Source organism: Akebia trifoliata, chromosome 14, assembly GCF_017979445.1.
Source record: "Akebia trifoliata isolate Shusen 1 chromosome 14, ASM1797944v1, whole genome shotgun sequence".
Lineage (NCBI taxonomy): Eukaryota > Viridiplantae > Streptophyta > Magnoliopsida > Ranunculales > Lardizabalaceae > Akebia > Akebia trifoliata.
In genome coordinates, this window is record NC_141388.1 from 3,481,055 (window position 1) to 3,502,285 (window position 21,231).

At 35.1% G+C, this 21,231-nt stretch overlaps 2 protein-coding genes across 4 annotated transcripts; both read right to left on the minus strand.

The window, feature by feature from the left end:
- Positions 1 to 448: 448 nt before the first annotated feature.
- Positions 449 to 4,698, minus strand: LOC147385565 (monodehydroascorbate reductase-like). The gene is made up of 10 exons (XM_086423102.1): positions 4,538 to 4,698; positions 4,150 to 4,221; positions 3,312 to 3,363; positions 2,978 to 3,058; positions 2,603 to 2,721; positions 2,237 to 2,456; positions 1,948 to 2,066; positions 1,736 to 1,861; positions 1,169 to 1,309; positions 449 to 961 (listed from the first exon to the last, which is right to left on the minus strand). The coding sequence occupies exons 1-10, from the start codon at positions 4,586 to 4,588 to the stop codon at positions 638 to 640; spliced, it is 1,305 nt and encodes a 434-aa protein (XP_086279228.1). The 5' UTR covers positions 4,589 to 4,698; the 3' UTR covers positions 449 to 637.
- A 1,857-nt stretch (positions 4,699 to 6,555) lies between these two features.
- CYP71 (cyclophilin71) lies at positions 6,556 to 16,442 on the minus strand. 3 transcript variants are annotated; one of them, XM_086422949.1, is made up of 14 exons: positions 16,105 to 16,442; positions 15,846 to 15,931; positions 14,370 to 14,458; positions 12,430 to 12,669; positions 12,214 to 12,335; positions 11,914 to 11,989; positions 11,548 to 11,655; positions 11,281 to 11,457; positions 10,915 to 11,132; positions 10,203 to 10,335; positions 9,624 to 9,847; positions 8,365 to 8,518; positions 8,090 to 8,264; positions 6,556 to 6,846 (listed from the first exon to the last, which is right to left on the minus strand). In XM_086422949.1, the coding sequence occupies exons 1-13, from the start codon at positions 16,254 to 16,256 to the stop codon at positions 8,181 to 8,183; spliced, it is 1,863 nt and encodes a 620-aa protein (XP_086279075.1). In that variant the 5' UTR covers positions 16,257 to 16,442; the 3' UTR covers positions 6,556 to 6,846; positions 8,090 to 8,180. The 3 variants fall into 3 exon arrangements, with proteins under 3 accessions (XP_086279075.1, XP_086279074.1, XP_086279076.1); XM_086422948.1 differs by having other exon boundaries at positions 6,556 to 6,863; XM_086422950.1 differs by lacking the exons at positions 15,846 to 15,931; positions 16,105 to 16,442 and having other exon boundaries at positions 6,556 to 6,863; positions 12,430 to 12,677.
- Between the last annotated feature and the right edge of the window lie 4,789 nt (positions 16,443 to 21,231).

The following is a 21,231-nucleotide window of genomic DNA, read 5'->3' on the forward strand; positions in this document are numbered from 1 at the left end:
AATTGTAGCTTGGTTTTTGAAAGTTTAGACCAAATCCAATTTATTCCAGCCCAAGCCCAAGTCCAAGCAGTATCAGGCTTGGGACCATCCAATTAATTGCACCCTACTTTTGGAACGTTCCCACAGTATTTCTAACACTAGAGAAATTTTCTTAAGGCACAATTTTTGTTTAGCTAAAAAATGTTTTGAAGTGCACTGCAGTGGGCCAGGAAATAACATTTCTATTCTAAACCCATGGTTTAGGCTCTCCATCAGAAATTCGGTTAGGATAATTGGAAAAAACACAGATTTCCTAGAGATTAGTACCGATCTTGTAAGGATTAGTGCTATAGGAATCCCAACTGTCAGGTTGATGGAGAGTCTAAACTGAGTATTTTCCGCCAGGGAAAGAGGAGGCATCAGGCAGGCTTGAGTGATGCCACCTATAAATGGGATGGCTCACCTGGTGTGCAGGTTGCAGCAGGCCTCTCATACGTCTTATTTATTCTTAGTTAAAATCACATCTAAAATTCTTAACTAAAATATCAAACAGAAGCCAAGACAATTAACATACCTCATCTCTGCTTCTACCCCCAAATACCATCTCTCAATGCAAATATCATTCTGCTTATTCTGTCTAAACTCGAGAAGAAAATTCTCAGATCTTACACGCAAATGTAAGACCTTCCTTTGTCAGTTGATGCACATCCTCAACTGGAGGTTGGACCTTTGCAACCTTGGCAATGGCCTTATTTTCTTCAGGTGTACCACTTTCCAGGAATGCCCCTACTACCTTCCCATCTTTAATCCAATATGATCCGAACTTGGGCTTTGGTGATGCTGGATCACTGTCTCCAAACAGTACTGTGTCCCCCACATTGTCCCCATAGAACTGCCATGACAGATCGAAAGAACGAGAGTAGAAGTATGGAAGGTAGTCATACTCGTCAATCGTCTTCCCTTCTTCACTGGCCTTGATAGCCTGTATGAATGAGCAATGTTTGTTTGAGCAAGTTATCATGACCTCTAAACCCAAAAATATGTTTGGGATTATATTTGGAATGATCATTTATATGGTGGTGGTGCAAGATCCGCTTCTTATTAACCATCATGATATGGTAACATTACTAAGGAGGATGGTCAGTAAATGGGTTCATTTAAAGAAACATGGAATCAAAGAAAATCAGACCTTCACAGCTTGCTCAGCTGATTTCCTGGCGTGATCAACATGTTCCACTCTCCTAATCTCATTGTACAACTTCAGAGGGAAGGTTGCTACATCACCCACAGCATACACATTAGAAATGCTAGTTTTGAAGAACGCATCAGTCTGCAATCAAAAGTGTCACATCGTAGATTTAGTGAAAACCATCAAAGTATCTTTATTACATACATACAGACAGAATTAAAGATTAAAAGCTGTCATGATGCAGGAATATAATAATATTGTCAAGTAAGATTGTGCAGCCTTTCTTTCAAGCACTCTTGACTACATTTTTGACAAACAAAATAAACGATATCTTCATAAAATGAGCGTACAGCAGATGTAAGGATAATTACTCAATTTGAAGGTTCAGATAGAGGTTACAAATGCTTTTAACAGCTTGGATTTGGAGGTAAATAGAACAAGTGAGAGGGGATTACTATGAATAAGGAGAATGTTAAAAATTGAACAGTAAAATTTAAGGTCTTAAGCAAGAAATTCCTATATTACAAATTAAAAGTTAAAACTAGAGGAAATGGAAGTTCAAACTACCTTAATTCCACCTTTATCCTCTTCAATCTGGCCCTTGAATAGTGTTGTAAATGGTCTACCACCAACACCAACAACAACAATGTCAGCATCCAACACTCTCCCATCCTTCAGTTTCACTGCCTTTACCTGAAATGTAGCAACACTTATTTATGAAAAACACTGTTAACAAAATTGAACATTAATATAAATTGCTTGGATGCTGAGAAACTAACCTCTCCATTTGCATCGGAATCAAACCCTACAGCTACAGTTCCCTTAATAATTTTGATTCCTTTATTAGCATAGTATCCTTCATAGAATGCAGCTATTCCAGGAGTGAAAAGCCGAGGCACTACAAGAAAGCAATCTATGTCAGACATACAATATCTTTTACAGATCATGTAAGATATAACCTAGCAAATACAATAAATCTCATTGCTTTTACTTCAATCAATAATTAAGTGAAACAAACAAAAGCTAAGAAGTCCATGACGAAGGCTTAAAAAGTGAAATGGGACTTACTGCACCATGGTTCTGGGTAAACCATAGTAACATCAAAGTTGTTGATTTTCATCACCGCCCCAAGCTCAAGACCAATGTATCCTCCTCCAACAATCACAGCCTTTCCATCTTTCTTTCCCTTAATTGCTTCTATGAGGTTATCAGCATCATCTATTTCTCTCAAATAGAATATATTCTTAGAATCAGCTCCTTGAACACCAAAGTCAGACAACCTTATAACCTGCAAAATGTAAACAATAAACCAACGTCCGAGGAAGGATAGTAGAGTAGACAGTAACAAACATAATTATACCTTTTTTTCCAATCAAGAACAATTATATGGTAAGAGGCATATTTCATTGTTTCTTCAGAGATAATGATACTTACTGTCGAACCAGTTGCAATGATCAAAATCTCATACTTGAAGATTGCTCCAGTCTCACTTGTAAGAATCTTAGAAGCAAGATCAGCTTTCACAATTTCAGTGCTAAGGATCAACTCTATGCCTGCAACCACACCAGTATAGCATGCAAGAAAAATTACAAAACTAATATAGTTCCTTAAGTTGAAGAATTTTTCTAAAAATAAAGATAATGGAAATAGCAACTGACCAACATTATACATGTTTGGTTGGACCTTGAAAACCCCTCTTAGTACCAAGTTAAAAAATATATATATTTAAAGTTTTTTTAATATAATTCGTTAGACCTAACAAATAGAATGGAAATTTGGCATGAACACAAGCAAACAAATAAGCTTCACCTTTCTCAGTGTACCACTCAGGAAGTAGCCTCTCGCCTCCACTCCCAACACAGACATGAAACACTGGGAGTCTTGCAGGAGCTGTGAAACCAATCTTATTATAAGGCACCAAGAAAAGTGGCAACATAAACCAGGCATAACTTCAATTGATGTGATCTAATACAAAAAAGTTTATATCGTTTAACGTAATAATGGAAACAACTGAGAGTTTGTAATACATTTTCTTCCACGCATCAATTAACCATTCTTTAGCCTAATCTATAAATAATTTGATCTACATTATATTGCTTAGGTTTGACTTCAGTTATCCGATTTATGGGTTTACATGACTCACCTTCGGGGAAAAGGTATGCCTTGCTGAGAGCTGGACGTTCGTAAGGAGCCACCTGAAAGAAAAATTTATGTCAGTTTGGGCTATACTGAAGCTCATATTCTACAATGAAGTGAAAGTGTGATTGTAGAGATAACAGGCCCATAATGCTTATTCCACAAGGCTTTCCTTGCAATGGAACGGAACAGGGCTCTCCCAGAAACATATCGCACCTTATAAAAAGGCGTAAAGCCTCATCCACTGTAACTTTGAGAAAAGTGGATGACACGTGCCTTTTACAGATTTTTAATATCCGACGTTGTAGGTGCGTCATATTGCAGCATATTTTGTTAACTTTGAAAGATCATTTTTAGTTTGTATGTTTTCACCCTAACCCTTAATTAAGTACTAATAATATATTCTAGATTAAATAACATGAAAAAACAAAAAAATTGATCCGCCATATGAAATATATCAATTTTTTTTTTCTTTTTCATAAATTTCTATTTTTAGTCAAAGAATTATAATTCTATTAGTCACATGCCTCATTATTTATTTTCACAAACTAAATATCACAAAGCATTAGTAAACATTGTTTTCATCTTAAATTTCAAGGTTTTGAGTCTCCGTTATCATCGTTTTTAAAAAATCAAAATTTCATAATTTTTTTGAAAATTTACGCAAACGTTGTTAAATTAGAACGAGGAGGCTTCGTCAAAATTGATCATAGTTTCAAATTGCATGATAGCGAAACGAAATCTCACAATTTCCTTGAAATTTAACACTTTGCTCAACAAAATCTAGTAGTAATCTAAGCATCTAAAACTAAAAGAGAAATAATTGCTCGTATTTGGAACCCTACCGCCTCCTTGGAAATAATCGCCAGCTCGCCCGGATTAACACCTTGTTTAGCAAACTCCCTAGCTGCATATCCCTGTGAACAGGACACAATCAAAGATTTATAATTGACCAAGAAAAGAAGAAGAACATTTCAACATAAACTACAAAGATCTGAGGAATTAAATTGAAGTAAGAATAAGAATCGATTCCATACGTTTCGACTAGTCTATCCAAATTAATTGAACTAAGAGTAACTCAAGTCCCTCAGTAGAACATTATAGATCAGAAGAAAACCATAGAAAATGCTCGAACTCAGATCTGATTCCATCAAAATATGAATCCAATCCACACCAGAGACTAACTGAGAAATTGAAAATAGAAACAGAGAAAGAACGATCAGAAGAACTCACAGCTGCAACACCACCACCAAGGATCACGTACTTGAAATGCTTCTCCGCCATTAGTTGATCAGGAAGATTGATCTTCTTTGTGTGTGTGTGTGTGTGTGAGCAAGGTGTAATAGCTCGAGATACTCTTCCGGATAATATTGTGTTGGAAAGGCTGGAGAGAGATTGGTTGGTAAGACATTTTATCCGTATTATTAAAAAAGAGAGCTGCTATTAGCAACCCCAACTTTTACTTATCACACTCCATTGATCATAAAGAAAATAGGGTGATCTCCATTTCGTGCACTGAGTATGTCAAATTTTGGAGTCTGATACACTGTTCATTTTAATTCCCAGAACATGTTTTTCGAGTGAATTCGTCACTTCTATAATCAACGAGTTATTTGATAAATACCAACAATTTTACCATATCAATGATCTCTTTGTTAATTTATTAGTGAATTTGTTGATTATAAAAGTGATGAATTCACTGGAAAAACATATTTTGAAAATTAAAATGAACAGTGCAGCAAAAGCGGAATTTTGGTATAAATTGTGCACATTTTGGAAAATATCTTAAGAAAATAATGAATAGTTGAGAATAAGTAAAAGTTGGTGTGTTAATATTAACTCTCTCATTTTTTATTTTATTTTATTTTTTTATTATATTTTCTTTTTTCGATGCATTTCTATTTTTTGAGTTTAGGATCTTATATAAGCCTAATCCTTAACTACTACTGAAATTCTTTGAACTGAGTGTTATAATGTTTTGTATTGTTGAGTTTAGGATTTGAGTCCAACCTTTATAATGTTTGAAGGGAGTGTTTAAATCTATAATTGGGGGGTGATAAATAGTTTAAGAAATTGGGTTGTAAATTGTAATAAGTAAAAGTTGTGGTGCGAATAGCAGCTATCTTGAAAGAAGAAAAAAAATGTTGCCTTGAGTCTCGACAGTAAGTGCTCTCTATGCGGAGAACAGTTTAGATGTTAAATCATTGCCATAAGGATTCACAAGAACCTATCCCAGGTTATGTTTGGATTGAAAGAAGTGAAGAGAAGAGAAACTTAATTTCTTTCCACCATATTTGGATTGACAAGAGAGAACTTGGGACAATTTTAAAATTTTATAATATCATAAAAGAGATCTAAGGCAGAGTTGAAACTATAAAATATTTTAAAAAGATTTCTCTTCTCTCCACTTTTGGGAGAGAGTAAACTCATTTATTTTCTCTTCTCTTCCCACTTAACAATACAAATAAGAGAAATGAAGAGAGACTCATTTATTTTCTCTTCTCTTCTCTCCATTTCTCTCTCAATCCAAACACAGCATAAGAGTATGAAAATATCTACACATCTCAGGCGTTCAATGTCGTTGGCTATAAATTATACTGCAGAGACCTCACTAAGAGTACAAACTACATTCTACATCTCCAATTTCATTAACATCTTCAAACCCCCCTCCCCGTATTTGGGTTTCAACTGACAAAATTAAGGCCCTTATTTTCAACCCAAGTAAAAATAAGGACATCATCTTGCGAGAAAGAATGTGTCTGCATCAAATGTACATATTGGAATGGGAGGAAAAACACAGGTTTCATCAGTAGACTTCTCAGGAATTATTTTTTTACTGCCTTGAGCAGTAGTATTTTCTACCGATCCTAACCTTCCCATTCACAATGCGTATCATCCATTTTGCATGAATGACTCCATGTCTCTAAAATTCGTAGGCCGACTCCCACATTATTAATACTGCCAATGCTTCACAAATTGAGCATCTTCACAGCCACCACTCATAATTCAGTGTGGGTTCAAATCATTTCCTTGACTCCAGATGGAAATTGGGGGCCCCTAATGCACACATAACATATGATGCTCATAATGACCCCACACGCGGGTAGGTGCAGCGGTAATTTGCAACCCTAAAAATGTTACCACTAACTCTGAAGCAGACGCAAGTAATAGTACCTCAAAAGTGACTTCCAACCAAATAGTCGGCCCTTATTCATTTAAGAAATGGATCCATCTAATGAGAGCCAACCATATGAACAAATCATTTTCATCAGCAGTTGGGTCTAATCTGTTTTAACACAACAATGTATCTACTCTTACAATGTCGTCAATCCAGTTAACAATCTATTTGAGGAGCATGTTTAATCCAAAATTAAGCAAATCAAACGCTACTCTGCCAATAGCCAGTTTACTTGCACAGAAATTGGGATCCAAGTACAAAGATGAAATAGAGACTTGGGGTCGAGATTCAATCCCAATGTAAATATAGAAGGAAATCTCGAACTCTCTTGAAGGGGTCTTCCCAATCAGGAAATGGAGAATATCTGGAGAAGTAACAAATCTACATTAAATCCACAAACAGGGATAAATTAGTTCATTACAAAAATAAATATATCAAATAAAATCACAAGTTGCAGATTTGAAGTGAGAAACAAATTTGAATATTTTATAATATATTGTCAGTCTTGGACTATTTCTCTAAGTCAAAAATATGGAAATTTCCAAGAAATTCTAGAAGATAAAATAAAATTTTCTTCAAATTCTAATACGGTTAAAATAAAAATGACTTGAATACTTCAAGTATATCACATAAAATAGAATCCATTTTTAATTATATTTCCGATTTCATTCGCACGAAGGGAAAGTGAGTAATCTGTCGTAAGAAGACAAAGGCCTTGGGTTTCTTCTTATATATGCCCACATTTTGAATATACGTTCAATTTTCTTTCCACTGATTTTGAAGCATTTCCCGTACCCATTTTATTCTACCAACATTAGTAAACTTTCTGTGTTATGATTTAACCCGAATGGTTTAACAAGGGGGTGTCCATTTTGACGGGCAAGTCCACTGAGATACAACTCGGGCATAGGAAGACAACTGAGGCCCCCTCTCCAACAAAACAAGCTCAGTTTCATAATCTAACACAAGATATGCATACTACTAGAAGTGTCCATGAACAGCTAAGTTGGTAGTTAAATAAATATAAGAAAAAGTAGCAGGGGGGGTATGGATTACATTACTAGGTAACGTCAAACCTAACTACAATCCCTATTTCTCAATACGGGATTTTCGGACTTTACATATGGATTACATTACTAAGAAACACCAAACCTAACTACAATCCATATGCCTCAATACGGGATTTTGGGACTTTACATATGAACAACCAAGACTAAATTGTATTTCCAGTACACAGCATGGGCTTCGCCGTTCTTAAACTTCTCATTTTCACTTTGCAGAAGATGGAACAGTTTATAGAATGAACCCCCATAGAATTAACAGGCCAACCATTGCTCTAAGTATAATTTTTCCTCAAAATGTCTAATTCAAGACATCTGTCTCGGAGATTACAAAATAAAGGCATTAGAAGTTTGTCTCAGGTTCGCCTCGTACCATCTCAGTCGGAGAGCCATAGTTTTTTAACTGACAGATATTACCTTGAGATAGTGACTTTAAACCATAGGTACAACAATACAATTAATAATAAATACAGTGGAAATATATGATGGAGGATACGAACCAGTTAAATTAGTAACAGTAGTTAAAACATTTAAAACTGCCTTCACCTGAAAAATGGATGCTCTCAAACCAAGAACCTCCCACTATTAGGAGCACTGACCATAAACTTAATGCATCAACCCTTAAAAGGAAGAATCTTTAAGACTTAGGAACAGTGACATTCAAGATTTTCACATCTTGATATGGTTTGTCAGTCCTGTCTGTCTTCACCTTCTCTATACCCTGTGTACAGCAAGCACAAGTCAGACTCGACCAAGTAGACCTGTGAAATGATAAACAAGCACAAGAAAGGGTGAGTGTAGAAGTGAAAGCCCAATGATACCTGAACCACGTCCATCCCCTTTACAACTCTACCAAAGACTGTGTGCTTATTATCCAGCCATGGGGTGGCAACAGTGGTGATAAAGAACTGAGAGCCATTGGTGTTTGGCCCTGCATTTGCCATAGACAGTGTGAAGGGTCTGTCATGCCTCAAACTGCAGAAAAGAAGAGGAACGGTAAGGATGACAATTCAAGATAGTACAGAAAGGAATCAGAGAACTGTTCCACAGTGCAGTACCAATCACATTCATTTTTTCGATAATAATAATAACAGGTATCAGTTTTTAGTTTCCTAATTCTACACAGACAACTACTTTCCCCTACAAAATTCTAGCAAAATGAAAACCAGTTGTTTGGTGTCGTGAGTTGAACCTTAGACAAGTGGTTAAAACCATGGTCAGTTTCTAAAACTACAAAACATGGCTCCTCCTCTGATATAAAAGAAGTCCAGGCCCATTCATTAGCTTCTCCCATTGAGAAGGCATACAAAATTAGAAAATCCCAAGAAAAGCTTGGCAATCAATCACCTCAGACTACTTTAAAATTGAGTAATATACAACCATTCACTCTCCAAAAAAAATTGAAATTTGGTCTCTGCTGTCCATTGGCATTGCTGCAGCCCCTTCATTGTTATGGTCACCTTAAGCATAGCTGCTTTTAAATGTTAACAGCAGCACAAATTACGAAATGCATGCTATTGCAAGGGTAAAACTTAAAACATATTATATTTGCTGACACACATGAATGTTGCCTTCTTTTTTCAAAAGCAGACATATACAAGCAAATTTGTCTAGTTGACTTGTTTTTAGCTTGAAAGGACTCTCTTGTTGTGCTTTATCCAGGAAACCCTGCAAATTTGTTGACACGTCTGGTCATTGTATTTAATTAAGAATATGAGTGCACTTGGCCTGTTCTTATTCACAAACATATTCGGCCAATGGTCATATGCTAATAGGGGTGCACCTTTATGTTAGATATGCTTGTTTTCAAAATCTACAGGAAGCAAGTCGATGATGATAAGAGAGAGACCCATATGAGATCTTGAGTTGCCACTATTCTATAGGGAAGTCACCTCTCCAACATATATCTATACTATTATGGCAAAGAAAAAAACTTTCCACTTTGCATTTATAATATTTCCAACATATAGTAAGATCAGAGTTAAGAAAAAAGAACTGTAATTGCTAGAAAAGAATTAAACAAATGATTGCTATGCTCATACCAAGTGCTTTGATGTACTGAGAAGTGGACAGGCATTACCTTTTATGAAACTCATCTTCAAACTCCCTTCCCCAAATAGACTGCCCACCAGTACCATCTCCCAGAGGATCTCCTGTCTGTATCATGAAGCCTTTGATGACTCGGTGGAAAATGAGATTATCATAATAACCATTTCGGCAGTGTGTTGTAAAGTTTTCTACGGTTTTTGGACATTCTTCTGGGTAGAGTCTCATGTGAATATCACCCAGTGATGTGTGGAAGATCTGGTTGAAAATAAAGTACATACATCACTAATATGAGTCCAAAAAAAAAAAAAACACTCACCCTCGGCCTAAACCAGAATGAGCATGATAACCCACTAAACCCGCAAGCAACAAGATAAAATTCATCGATTTATTTATCTGATATATGAAAAGCAAGCAAAAAGGATTTTCTATTTTCTTATTTTTTGTAAATAACTATTTTGTTTTGATGCTGATAACAATCAGTGGATATCGTCATATTTGGACATGTGAGCAATGCACAAAACCATGTTGCTTAGTTGAAACTTGAAAGTCATGGTAGCAAATAAACAAACTTACTAGTACATAAAATATGTCTTCCAGAAGAAAAACTCACCACATTGTCAGGAAGAGATGTTGTGACCGATTTGCCAATATCTGATACAGACAAAAGTTCGTCAGGAGGAGGCTTTTCATTAAATACATCCCTTCCCTTAGTTGCATCTTCAGGCTCCTCCGGTTCTCTACGACTGTATATACCATAACCATAACATGCAGAATTTGGGTCAGCTTGATATCTTCATTGTCAACAACAAAATGAGATATCTTACAGAAGCCCCACAACTTACCAGAATTAACACAGAACAGATAATAAAAGAGAAGTGGGACATTTAGTCTCTCACAACACAAGAGGGTGGTTAGACCCATAGCTCAGTTGGTTTGAAACATTACAAAGCAAATTTGAGGTCGTGGGTTCAAGTCCAGCTTACCCATCAAAAAAATAAAAAGGAGGCCCTTGATCAAAGGTTTTCGACAAATATAAGGTCGCACACTCTCTCAAGTGAGTGAAGCATTCACTAGTAAGAGAATAAGAAAATATCTATTTAAGTTCATGATTTCTAGCATTGTTGATCTCACTTCATTCACATGTTCTCATCGTTTTTCACGTGAAAATTTCCATGGTATTTAAAATGCTGGAGTAGACTAGTGTGCAAGAATCTGTAATAAGTTCAATGCCTTACAGTAGCAGTTACTTCTTACACTTCCAAACAAACACTAGATTCAGATTTGTATAGTATATCAGTATACTATAAACAACTTTTTAGTACCTAAACAGATAGATTCTGTGTTTCTTGAACGCACAACATAGGAGAGTTGGATCCGTCAAAGGCTCTTTACTCTCATTGACATTTGCCGCAGCCACAGGAATTTTTCTCACTTTTTTACTATTTCTGTCACCTTGATATAAAGCAATTCTCAAGAATCTATCATTGTTCTCCACCTTTCCAAGAATTCGAGCAACTTTATTTGTGTGCAGATTTACAATCTGTCAACAGAAAATGAATTAGAAAGATTATTTATTAGGTACAAATGGACAATGGAATGTAAACAGCATAAAAAGATTTTTATTGCGGACATCTATCGTAAAAGTTTTCCAACATGTGTTCATGGCCGCATGACATTGCAGAACTTACTTTTATACCAAGAAGAGTTGCATAAATTAGGAAGTTAGAGCTCTCATCAAATATGGCATTTGGTTGTGGTACATTTTCCGTTTTCTCGATTTCCTTTTCAACTGCCATCCTTCTCCCAAAATCAATTGCTTCCAGCCGATACAGAGGAGCATCACTTCTTTGGAGATCCTGGGCCACCTAATCAACAAGGAACAGATACTTGTTGCCAAAGAATATCCAAGGAAAATTATCACAACAGAATTAGTATTCAATAAAAATAAATGCTACCTCAAGAGATTCATCGTAAACTCTTCTTAGTTTGCCCGTTTTAAACCAGAATACACGTATCCTCCGATCAGGAGATGTAATGGCAAATTGCTTGCCATCTGGGCTCACCTGAAGAAAAAAAATGACCATGAAGCGTCAAGTGTGAGTTAGAGATGAGAGAGAATATGCAGATGTGGGCGTAAGAAATAACAAGAGGTGGTCATGCGTATGGTTGTAACTCCACATTTGTTCATAACCAACCCATATGCGTATATTCTCTATCAAAATGTATGCAAAATCCTAGTGCAACATCAAAGTAGTCATTTAATCATCAAACAGATCAACCAAGAAATATTCAGAGAATCTTTTAAATTAAATATAGTGTACCTCGATTGCAGAAACAGTTGTTTTGCACTTTGCGATTTCAAAGAGATCGGTGTCACTTTTCAATCTAAAACTCACTCTGCATGCAACAGACAAACGAACCAACTGATCACTCGTAACTAACGCTCCATAAAAAGTTTGGAAGCACTCATTTTGGTTTTATTAGTAAATAGCTTTTATGTTGCTACAACAATACACAAATAGAACAAATGTTTCATTTGAAACACTCCTCGAGAAGTCCAAGCAGTTCTACAGCTCCATATATACAAATAAATAAATTTGTGTGTGTTTCTAAGCACAAACCTGTCTTCTGGGAACTTAAGTGTAGAAGGGCACCAGTATTCAATGAGCCCTTTGCTATCTACAGATATCACAGTGTCAAATGTATGGTTGTACTTCATAACTTTTACTGGGCTCATGTGTATCTGCGCAGGGAACAATACAGAAGAGATGTCAAGATGAAAATCAAAGTGAAGTCTCCTAAAATTTAAAATTGTGGTGCCAAGAAAATTGACAAACCTCTTTAGAGATAATGGGTTCATTTGACCCAGCTCTTGCATCATATATGTGCACATATTCGGAGTTGCGTTCACTAATGGCAAGTTTAGCTTTGACATCCCCTTGCTTGTAAACCCAATCAATTGCACCAGGAATAAACGGCAGGCGTATCATAACCATCATATCATAGTTGACAACATCGTATATCTTCACAGAAGAATCACTTGAAATTGTACAACAGAGTAAACCATCAACACTAACCTGCATTACTGAACCACGTTTTGGTTAACGACTGATCCTATATTGATAGATGTTTTTACGAGAATCAAATATAGAAGAAGCTAGAAGATCAAGAAAGCTGAACAAGATAAAAACCAATTAAAAGGGCAACCACGTGAGAACCAAGAATAAAGACACCACAAGCATAAAACTACAGTAGCCTCTAAAGTTCTCCTAAATGAGTGAGTTCAATCCAGTACCATATTATGAAGCAAAAGAGCAAGCATTCTCCCATCTAGAATATTATTTTTTGGCATTATTTCCATGAAATATCTCCATTTTCACTAGGCTTGACTCAAAATTTAATTAACAACTATTTGATATAATATTTTTATAAGTAAAGGAGGTCGAGATATTTCGATGGAAATCACTATCCATTTCCTGAAATATTTTGGTGAACAGTGGAATTCAGTCAAATAATCAAAATTACACATTAAAAAGTTAAATTTCTACATAGTACAATTCAAGTTAAATATGATGTCAGAAAAGATATTTTAAAAGTATTGATAAAATGTATAGAAAACAAAAATTAAGGATGGCTAGTTATACTTTTAAAATATTGAGGAAATGTTTTTATCAATACTTTTGATTGGCCGATTCCACATCAAGTCTATAGAGGCAACAAAAGTTTGCTGATTCAAATATTTCCTACAGTTTCAATGAAAATTTCCTTAATTTTTTTTATCATTTATACAACATTTCCGTTGTTTCCATGAAACTGGTAATAATTAACACAAGGAATGAAAGTTCTCACAAAATATTTTCATTTCTGGGCTAACCAAGATGGAAACAGAAATCAAAATTTAATACCTTGTTTCTATCAAAGCATGACTTTTTTTCGTTCTTTTTTTTATTATTTATGACGGGAGAGTCTAGACTCCAAACCTGTAGGCCCAACTAGCAGGGGCGACACAACTGACCTCTTAGAGCATCATATCTTGCCCAAATCCTTCGGACACATGCAATACCACACATAACAAGTAAACCAGGTTAAATCCCCGTGGGTGGCCAACGAGGGGCCTGGAACTCAAGACCTCTCCCTTTTTGGAGGGTGGCCCTGGCTACTAACACTCATTGGTTATTTAAAGTTATTACTGTTGTGCATTCTACATTGTTCCTTGTAAACATTAAAAACGAACACCATTTTATTCAGGATGGGTATAGTGATCGCCATGTTTAGGCTTCTTAACAAAAACACTAATGTGATTATATAGTGAAGATCACCCAGCTGGCGGAATTGATTCTTGAGCCTCTCTTATTTTATATTGCCAGTTGAAATTTTATTTTTTTTGTTTTTTCGTTGGGTAATTTGGACTTGAATGTTACTACAAAGTTGCACTGGAAAATGTCCGCAAAATGAGCCATGAAAGAATACTCTACTACCATCACTAAGCAATAACCTTATATCATTAACCACCTCAGGTACAAAGCTGTCTCACGAAAGTTGGAATTTGGATTATAATGAATTCATTAAGAACTGGGAATCGAATTTTCTGTGTTACAAAATGACATGATAGGCACAGGCAAACTGTAAGTGTATACTAAATGATATGTTTAAGTGTGAAGGTGGGGTTTTGATTCCAGGACTATGGCATTACAACACATTGATTTTACCACCTCAATGAGGTAACACCTTCAAAACATTTGACTAGTTATTCATGTATGTGACAGAGACTACTCACAGCCAGCCCTTCAATGGGTCCAAGGTGAGATCTGAAATGTTTAGCAAATTCAATGCCAATTGCCTTTTTCTTCCAAAATTTCAAATGCCCTGGAAAGCAGCAAATCACCCCCCCCAAAAAAAAAAGTCAATACATTAGCAAGAAATGGTAATTTTGATGCATAGTCAACCAATATCATCTTCTAAAATATACTTTTCAAAAAAAAAAATATCATCTTCTAAAATATACTATTATCGCTATACATCAATATTTCAAAAAGATCAGAAACCGATAAACCCCTCTGTTTGTTGATGACATGTTATACTCTAGGGATGGATCTTAGGATAAGCTTGTGTATTTGAGATGCCACCTACTTTTAACTAAAATCCAGATTTTCAGTTTAGGGTGGTGATTATTTGGACGGGGTCCGCGACCTGTTTGGGATGTTTGGGAAGCTTCTGTCTTCTTATCTTAGTCTTCCCTTAGGTGCAATATACGGAATTGAAGTCAATTGGGATCCTAGGTTGAAAGGAAGTAAGCCCCTTGGAAGATGAAATACTAAAGGTTTAAAATCCCATTTCAATGCAATTTTTCAATCAAAGAGAGAAACCATAACAATATTCCAAGACAATCCGAAATATTGAATGTTTTGGAGTCAATGTTTTGTTCTGGTTTTGGCCAGACTAGAACGGAATGTACTAAAAAAAACTTTCTAAAATGGCATGAAACTCTAAAGCGTGGATATATTTACCAAAAGGGGACAAAATAACTCTCATCAAAAGTACGCTCTCAATAACCCCAATAAAGTACAAACACGAGATATATGATGGGAGGACCAGGAAAACTTGGAAGTTCCACTTAGTAGATTAGGAGTCCGACTTTGAAGCAGACAAACCGCTTCAAAATTTCGGTAGAACCCTCTACGCAACATGACATGTGGATTTTTGTATTTATTTCACACCTTTACTTTTTACTAATATTTGGGATACCTCCTTGGATATGACATGGGTAATCCCAAAAATTCTACTTCTACCGAAATTTTGAAGCAGCCTGCCCACTTCAAAGTTTTTTTCCGTAGATTAGGATGCCTTGGCATTAAACAATTCAAAGAACTAAACATCACTCTTTTGGGGAAAAGTTGAAAGTAAGTTTTGTTGAGCCTCTGTACAGTGGTTCCCCAATATCCCTTAGATTGCCATACGGAACAAGTGTAGTGGCTTTCTCATTCAGTAATTTAATCCATTTCAAGATGAGTTTTGGGGCTATGGTTAGATTTAGAAAAATATTTGGAGTTGTGGGTGGGGAAAACTGACAACCCCCTATAGCTTTGTAGATTAGTTAATAAAAAATTAGAAGAAAAAAAAAACTCAGATCAGTTCGAGTCGTGCTCTAATTGGGGTTCCATCAATTAGCGAAAAATCAGAGTAAGGGTTTAAAAGCATTAACAGTAACCATAAAGAAAGGAAAGGAAAGGAAAGGAAAGAAATAGTATCTTACCATCAATACTTCCAGTTATGAAGAATTCTGCTGCTGATACAGCCACATGTGTAACCACATCACGATGCATATAGCTTTTCTCATACCTAAGGAACAATATCAACCCAATAACAAGATGCGCGAACTCATATAATTATCGACAATTCAATCGAACCTTCGCCTCTGAACGTATAGAGAAGCTAAAAGCTAATCCAAAACCCTAAATTTCCCATTTTTAACATCTGAAGTGCGTACAGAAATGTAGAACTAAACAACTTACATGTTAGCAGATGGAAGAGTATCGAGAAAAGCCTGTTCGAATTGTAGCGGACGCTTAAGACGAGAACGAGGAGCCGGACCAGGACCGACTATTGGTTCCTCCTCGTTTTCTGCAACTGTTGAAGCTTCCCTCCCGTTCTGAGATTCCTCCATTTTTCAATATTTCTCGAAGGACCGCGGTTTGGGCTATCAGATCGATTGAAACCCTAGTTTCAGATCAGACTTCTCGTCGTGGAGGAGAGACATCTAGTTGCGCCCCAACTTCTAGAACTATAGGCAAGGCTTACAGTTACAGGCGGCAAAACTCTTGCTCGCTCGCTCGCTTACTTACTCAACAAGTGTGGAGAAATAAGTAGATATAGTCAAAAGGGAAATGTTCAGCACCCTAAGTTTTACCACACATTTTAACAAACGTTTTTTGTCCTACATAGGTTAGAAGTTTTGGAATAGGCTGATTTTTGGTGAGGATGATCTCTATGATTAGAAGATCATCCTCCCCAAAAATCAGCCCATTCCGAAATGTTTAGCCCCATGTTTACACGTTGAAAAATCATGGACCGTCCACTTTTTGTAAACCATTTTTGATGGGGTTAGAAGTTTTGGAATGAACTGATTTTTGGTGAAGATGATCTCCTCACCATAGAGATCATCCTCACCAAAAATCAGCCCATTTCAAAACTTCTAACCCATGTAAGACAAAACACGTTTGTTAAAGTGTGTGATAAAGCTTAGGGTGCTGAACGGGACCCTAGTCAAAATGCTTGAATTCCCTCCCTCTTGGCTTTAAAACTCGGTTTCGCGTCTCGTCTCGTCCATGCTCGATACCGAATTGTCTCGGACGAGTCATTTTTGTCTCGTTCATCAATGAAACAATGATTTTAAAGCATTTAAAAAAATATAGAAAATTTCTAAAAATTCTCTTCGATTTCGCCTTGATTTTAAGAAGGAAGATGATGTTTTCTACCAAACCCCTTAATTCTCTAATTCACTTGAGTGAGAAGAAGAGAAAAAAAAAAATCGATTTTGAAATAACAATAATAAGATTTGGAGATGAAAATTGATATATCTTGTTTGTCTTTAATATCTCAAACGAGATTTTCTATATCTCATCCGAGAAGTATCATTTGTCTTAGCCGATTCATCTTGATCTCAGACGAGTTTTGAAACCATGCTACCACTTATATAAAAGAATGGTTCCACTCTAGGTATGATTTCAAAACTCAATTTGACATCTCATCTCTTTCGTGAAGGAGACCAAGTGACAAGTCAACTCCTCTCTTATGAAATAAACTTTTGGAAAATGCTTAAATGACACAAACAGACACATAAGGGTGACAAAAATGATGTGATGGCGCTCACATAACTATAGATGGTTTTCACTCGTATCTAGCGGAAAAGCATCTATGATAATGTAAACAACACCACATCATTTTGCCACTTTTGTGTCCCCCTTTGTGTCACTCCAGCACGACTGTAAACTTTTAGCTTGGTTTATAATTAATATTATTTATATGAAAATAATTATAAATTTATAAGAGAAAGTAGATTAGAAGATATTTATTCATAAAATCATTTTTATTTAGATAATAATTATTAAAATTAAAATTTTATTATTATTATAAAATTATACAATCCCAATTGATTGGAACAAGTTTTATTAACTCAGATGAGATTTTTCGAAATATTCTCCTAGTCATCTCATTGTCTCATGAGAAGAAATACCACATCCATCCATCTCACTCATAGATGGCGAGTCATGTCAGCCTCGAACAATGTATAAAACCATGCTTACATGACTTAGGGTCATCCTCTTTTGACTTTCAAGGCTGTGAAATATGAGAAGGCAAAATGAGCGTGTTGAAACCAAAATTTGAAGACCAAAAATTCCCCCCACCCTCACATTAATACTAACAAGATCATTTTTGGCCCAAATCAATAAAAATGCAATGTTTCGATCTAATTAAGGGTATCAAAGGATACCCATTTACCAAAATTGAAATGAAAAACCCTAGTTTTGGGTCTCTTGTTATTGGAATCAATTAGAGTCGAGTCCAAAGTAGATATGAACCGATAGTAATCAGAACCACTAAGTTCTATCATATGAGTACTCAGAAATGGTTTATTTAATAATTAAGTTTAAGTTTTGTAGATTATGGGTTAATTTTATTTAAATAGCAATAATTACAATGATTCAAAGAAGTTTTTTTTTTTTCATCCGATTATTGAGAATCAGACTCAACACATACCCACATTTCTTGGCGGTTTTGATTCCAACTTCATTTATTTAAGAATTGGAACAGAAATAATGATTTTGGTTCTAAATACCTTATGAACTCAATCGTAATCAACCCATTGATACCACTACATCTAATAATCACTTTAATTAGTTTTAAAAATTATAAAAATCTCATTTATTATGTTATTTTCAAAGTTTCTGAATTTGTATGTTAAAATACAAAAAAAGATGCTTATGATACATGCGCATTTGCACATACCACCTACCAATTATTTATAATGAGAATAGGGTGAATATTTTAAAAATAAAATATTAAGTTTTTCATCTTGCCCGGTATGTGTGGTTGGTGGGTTATTGTATGTATTTGGGGGATTTTGACAAAGTATGGTGCTCGAAGAGGTTAGTTGCCTCGCTCCTACTAGTTAGGCCTACAATCTAAATAATAATTTATCCTTAATAATGTTAAATAAATTTTTAATTCCTCTTTAATTGAAAAGGCCCAAGAGCTTATAAGGAGAGAAACAAGACAATGAGTGTCCGATGTGTAGGACTAAACTCAATATTCCCTACACGTATGTGCCAGACTGGTTTAAAGCACATTGAGATATGAATTAGGTGAGAGGTGGAGGAGAGAAGGAGAGAAAGTCCTGCTCTCATACCATAATAATTTTTAGAGTCCAACTCAAAATCAATTGAGAATAAGTAAAGAGGCTCAGGAGCTTATAAGGAGAGACACAAGGTAATAAGTATTCAAAGTGGGACTAGACTCAACAAAATTTTATCATGAATCAATATTTAACCAATGAGACAGTGTTGGTGGAGGAGGAAAGAATACAGGTTATCCAAAAGCTTCCGATCCAGTAGTTGGACCGATGCACTTGCATTATGGGCTATTCATGATCTCATTAGAAGAAAAACTCGAATCCAATGAGTCGAAAATCATCATTTAGGCTGTCTGTTGGTGTGTGGATTCGCCAAAGGGAATTCCAACTCGTATTTGATGTGTAGGTCCACAGGTGTAATCTAAATCTTCATGACTAAATGACTGTCTCCTCAAGCCCACGCCACGTTTATGTCTCTGGGAATCACCACAATTTTTCCAAATGAATCACACCATATAAGCATGGTTTCAGAACTCAATCTTGGAGATAATGGGGTGAGATTTCCATTATGACTTGGCCATCTCAATGATTCGTTCAGCCTTCTATTCATCTCATCCAAGATTTTGATAAAAAGAAATGGAGAACAAAAAGCTTGACCATGATGTTTGTGAAAGTAATTATTCTAATTTTCACTGAAAATGGATGCTTTTCTTCAAGGAAATATGAGATTGTCTGTTGGGGTGGCTCACGTCTCAACTAAAATAATATCAATGTTGAACTTCACAACAATACGACAATGGGTTTGGCATGCTTTTCCCTTTACATCTTGTTAAAACATTAATGATCTTAAAATATATATGATAAGATGCATAAAGGAAAGTTCTTGATGAATATTGAGATACCCAAACCCAAAACCATTTATTTTAATTTTTTTTAACAAAAATGGTGCACGATTCAAATTAATTCCACAAACTGTAAATTATTGTTTTTGAAAATAAGTTTTTTATTGAATCTGTAAAAACTAAAATGAACAGTGTTTTGGTCATTTTTCATATGCAAAATACCCATTTTCTCTCATTTTTTAACACTTTTATAACAAATCTAAGCCTTACTAAGGGTCGTTTTGCTCAAATGGATTATCACATTAGCAATCCGACACCACAGTCCTCTAAATTTCATCGAAAAACTCATATTTGAAATAAATAAACAAGTTCCTTTTAGCTCGATCCAAGCTTTTGAAAATGGATGACTAGTGAACTCCCAAACTCAAAATTAATTCAACAGTGAAAAATAACTTCTTTTTTTTTTTGAAAATTAAGTTTGTATAATTTTATCCCCTTCAACCCTGAATCATCATATCATATTTTTTAATGCCACAAGGTAAGCCCAAGGACCTCGGTTCAGTTTTTTTATTGTGGCCATAACAGTAGAGAAGAAGAAGAACACAAAGTTTGAAAAAAAAAATGACCACCTTGCGGCATTCAAGAACATAATCCGATACCTCAAGGTTGTAAAGAATAAAATTCTACGAAATTTGAAGAAAAAAAATTTTCACTATTTAATTCTAATTTTAAGTTTGGGAGTTCTCTACACCATTTTCAAAAACTTGGATTGAGCTCAAAACAATTGTATTTTGAATTTTTTAATCTTTTTTTTGCGATGAAATTTAGAAGTTGTGGTGTTGGATTGTTGATGTAGTAATCCATTTGAGCCAAACAACCCTTAATAAGGCTTAGAATATGTTAGAATATTGAGTGATCATTTTTAATAGTCTATTATCTCATGAGCTTGAATTCAAAGGCACATATTATATCATTATTTTGAAAAATATATGTATACATATAGAGAGGGGTATCTCAAATATTCTTTATATATGGGGTGTTATGTCTAAACACCCCTACTAAAGCTTATTTATCTTCCCAACGTACAAAACTAGAAAGATGAAAATAAGGAACTAAAATTTGTTATGGTCCCATTATGAAACGAAACAGATTAATTATTATTGTAATTCATTTTCATTAAAACAACACATAACTAGCATAAAGTGCTGGAAGGTGTCATTTGTAAAGGCACGTCTATCAAAAGGGTTGATCTATAATTTAAAATATTAATTAATTTTTTTTTTAAATATTATATAATATAAGAAAAGATATTTTTTTAATTTTAAAAAATAATCAACCAACAATTCTCATGATTTTTTACCAAAATGAGTCTTACTGTATTAAATTTAATTTAAATGTAAAAATGCGGGTATTCGTGGGAATCAAAATTTGGTGTGAACTACTTGTAC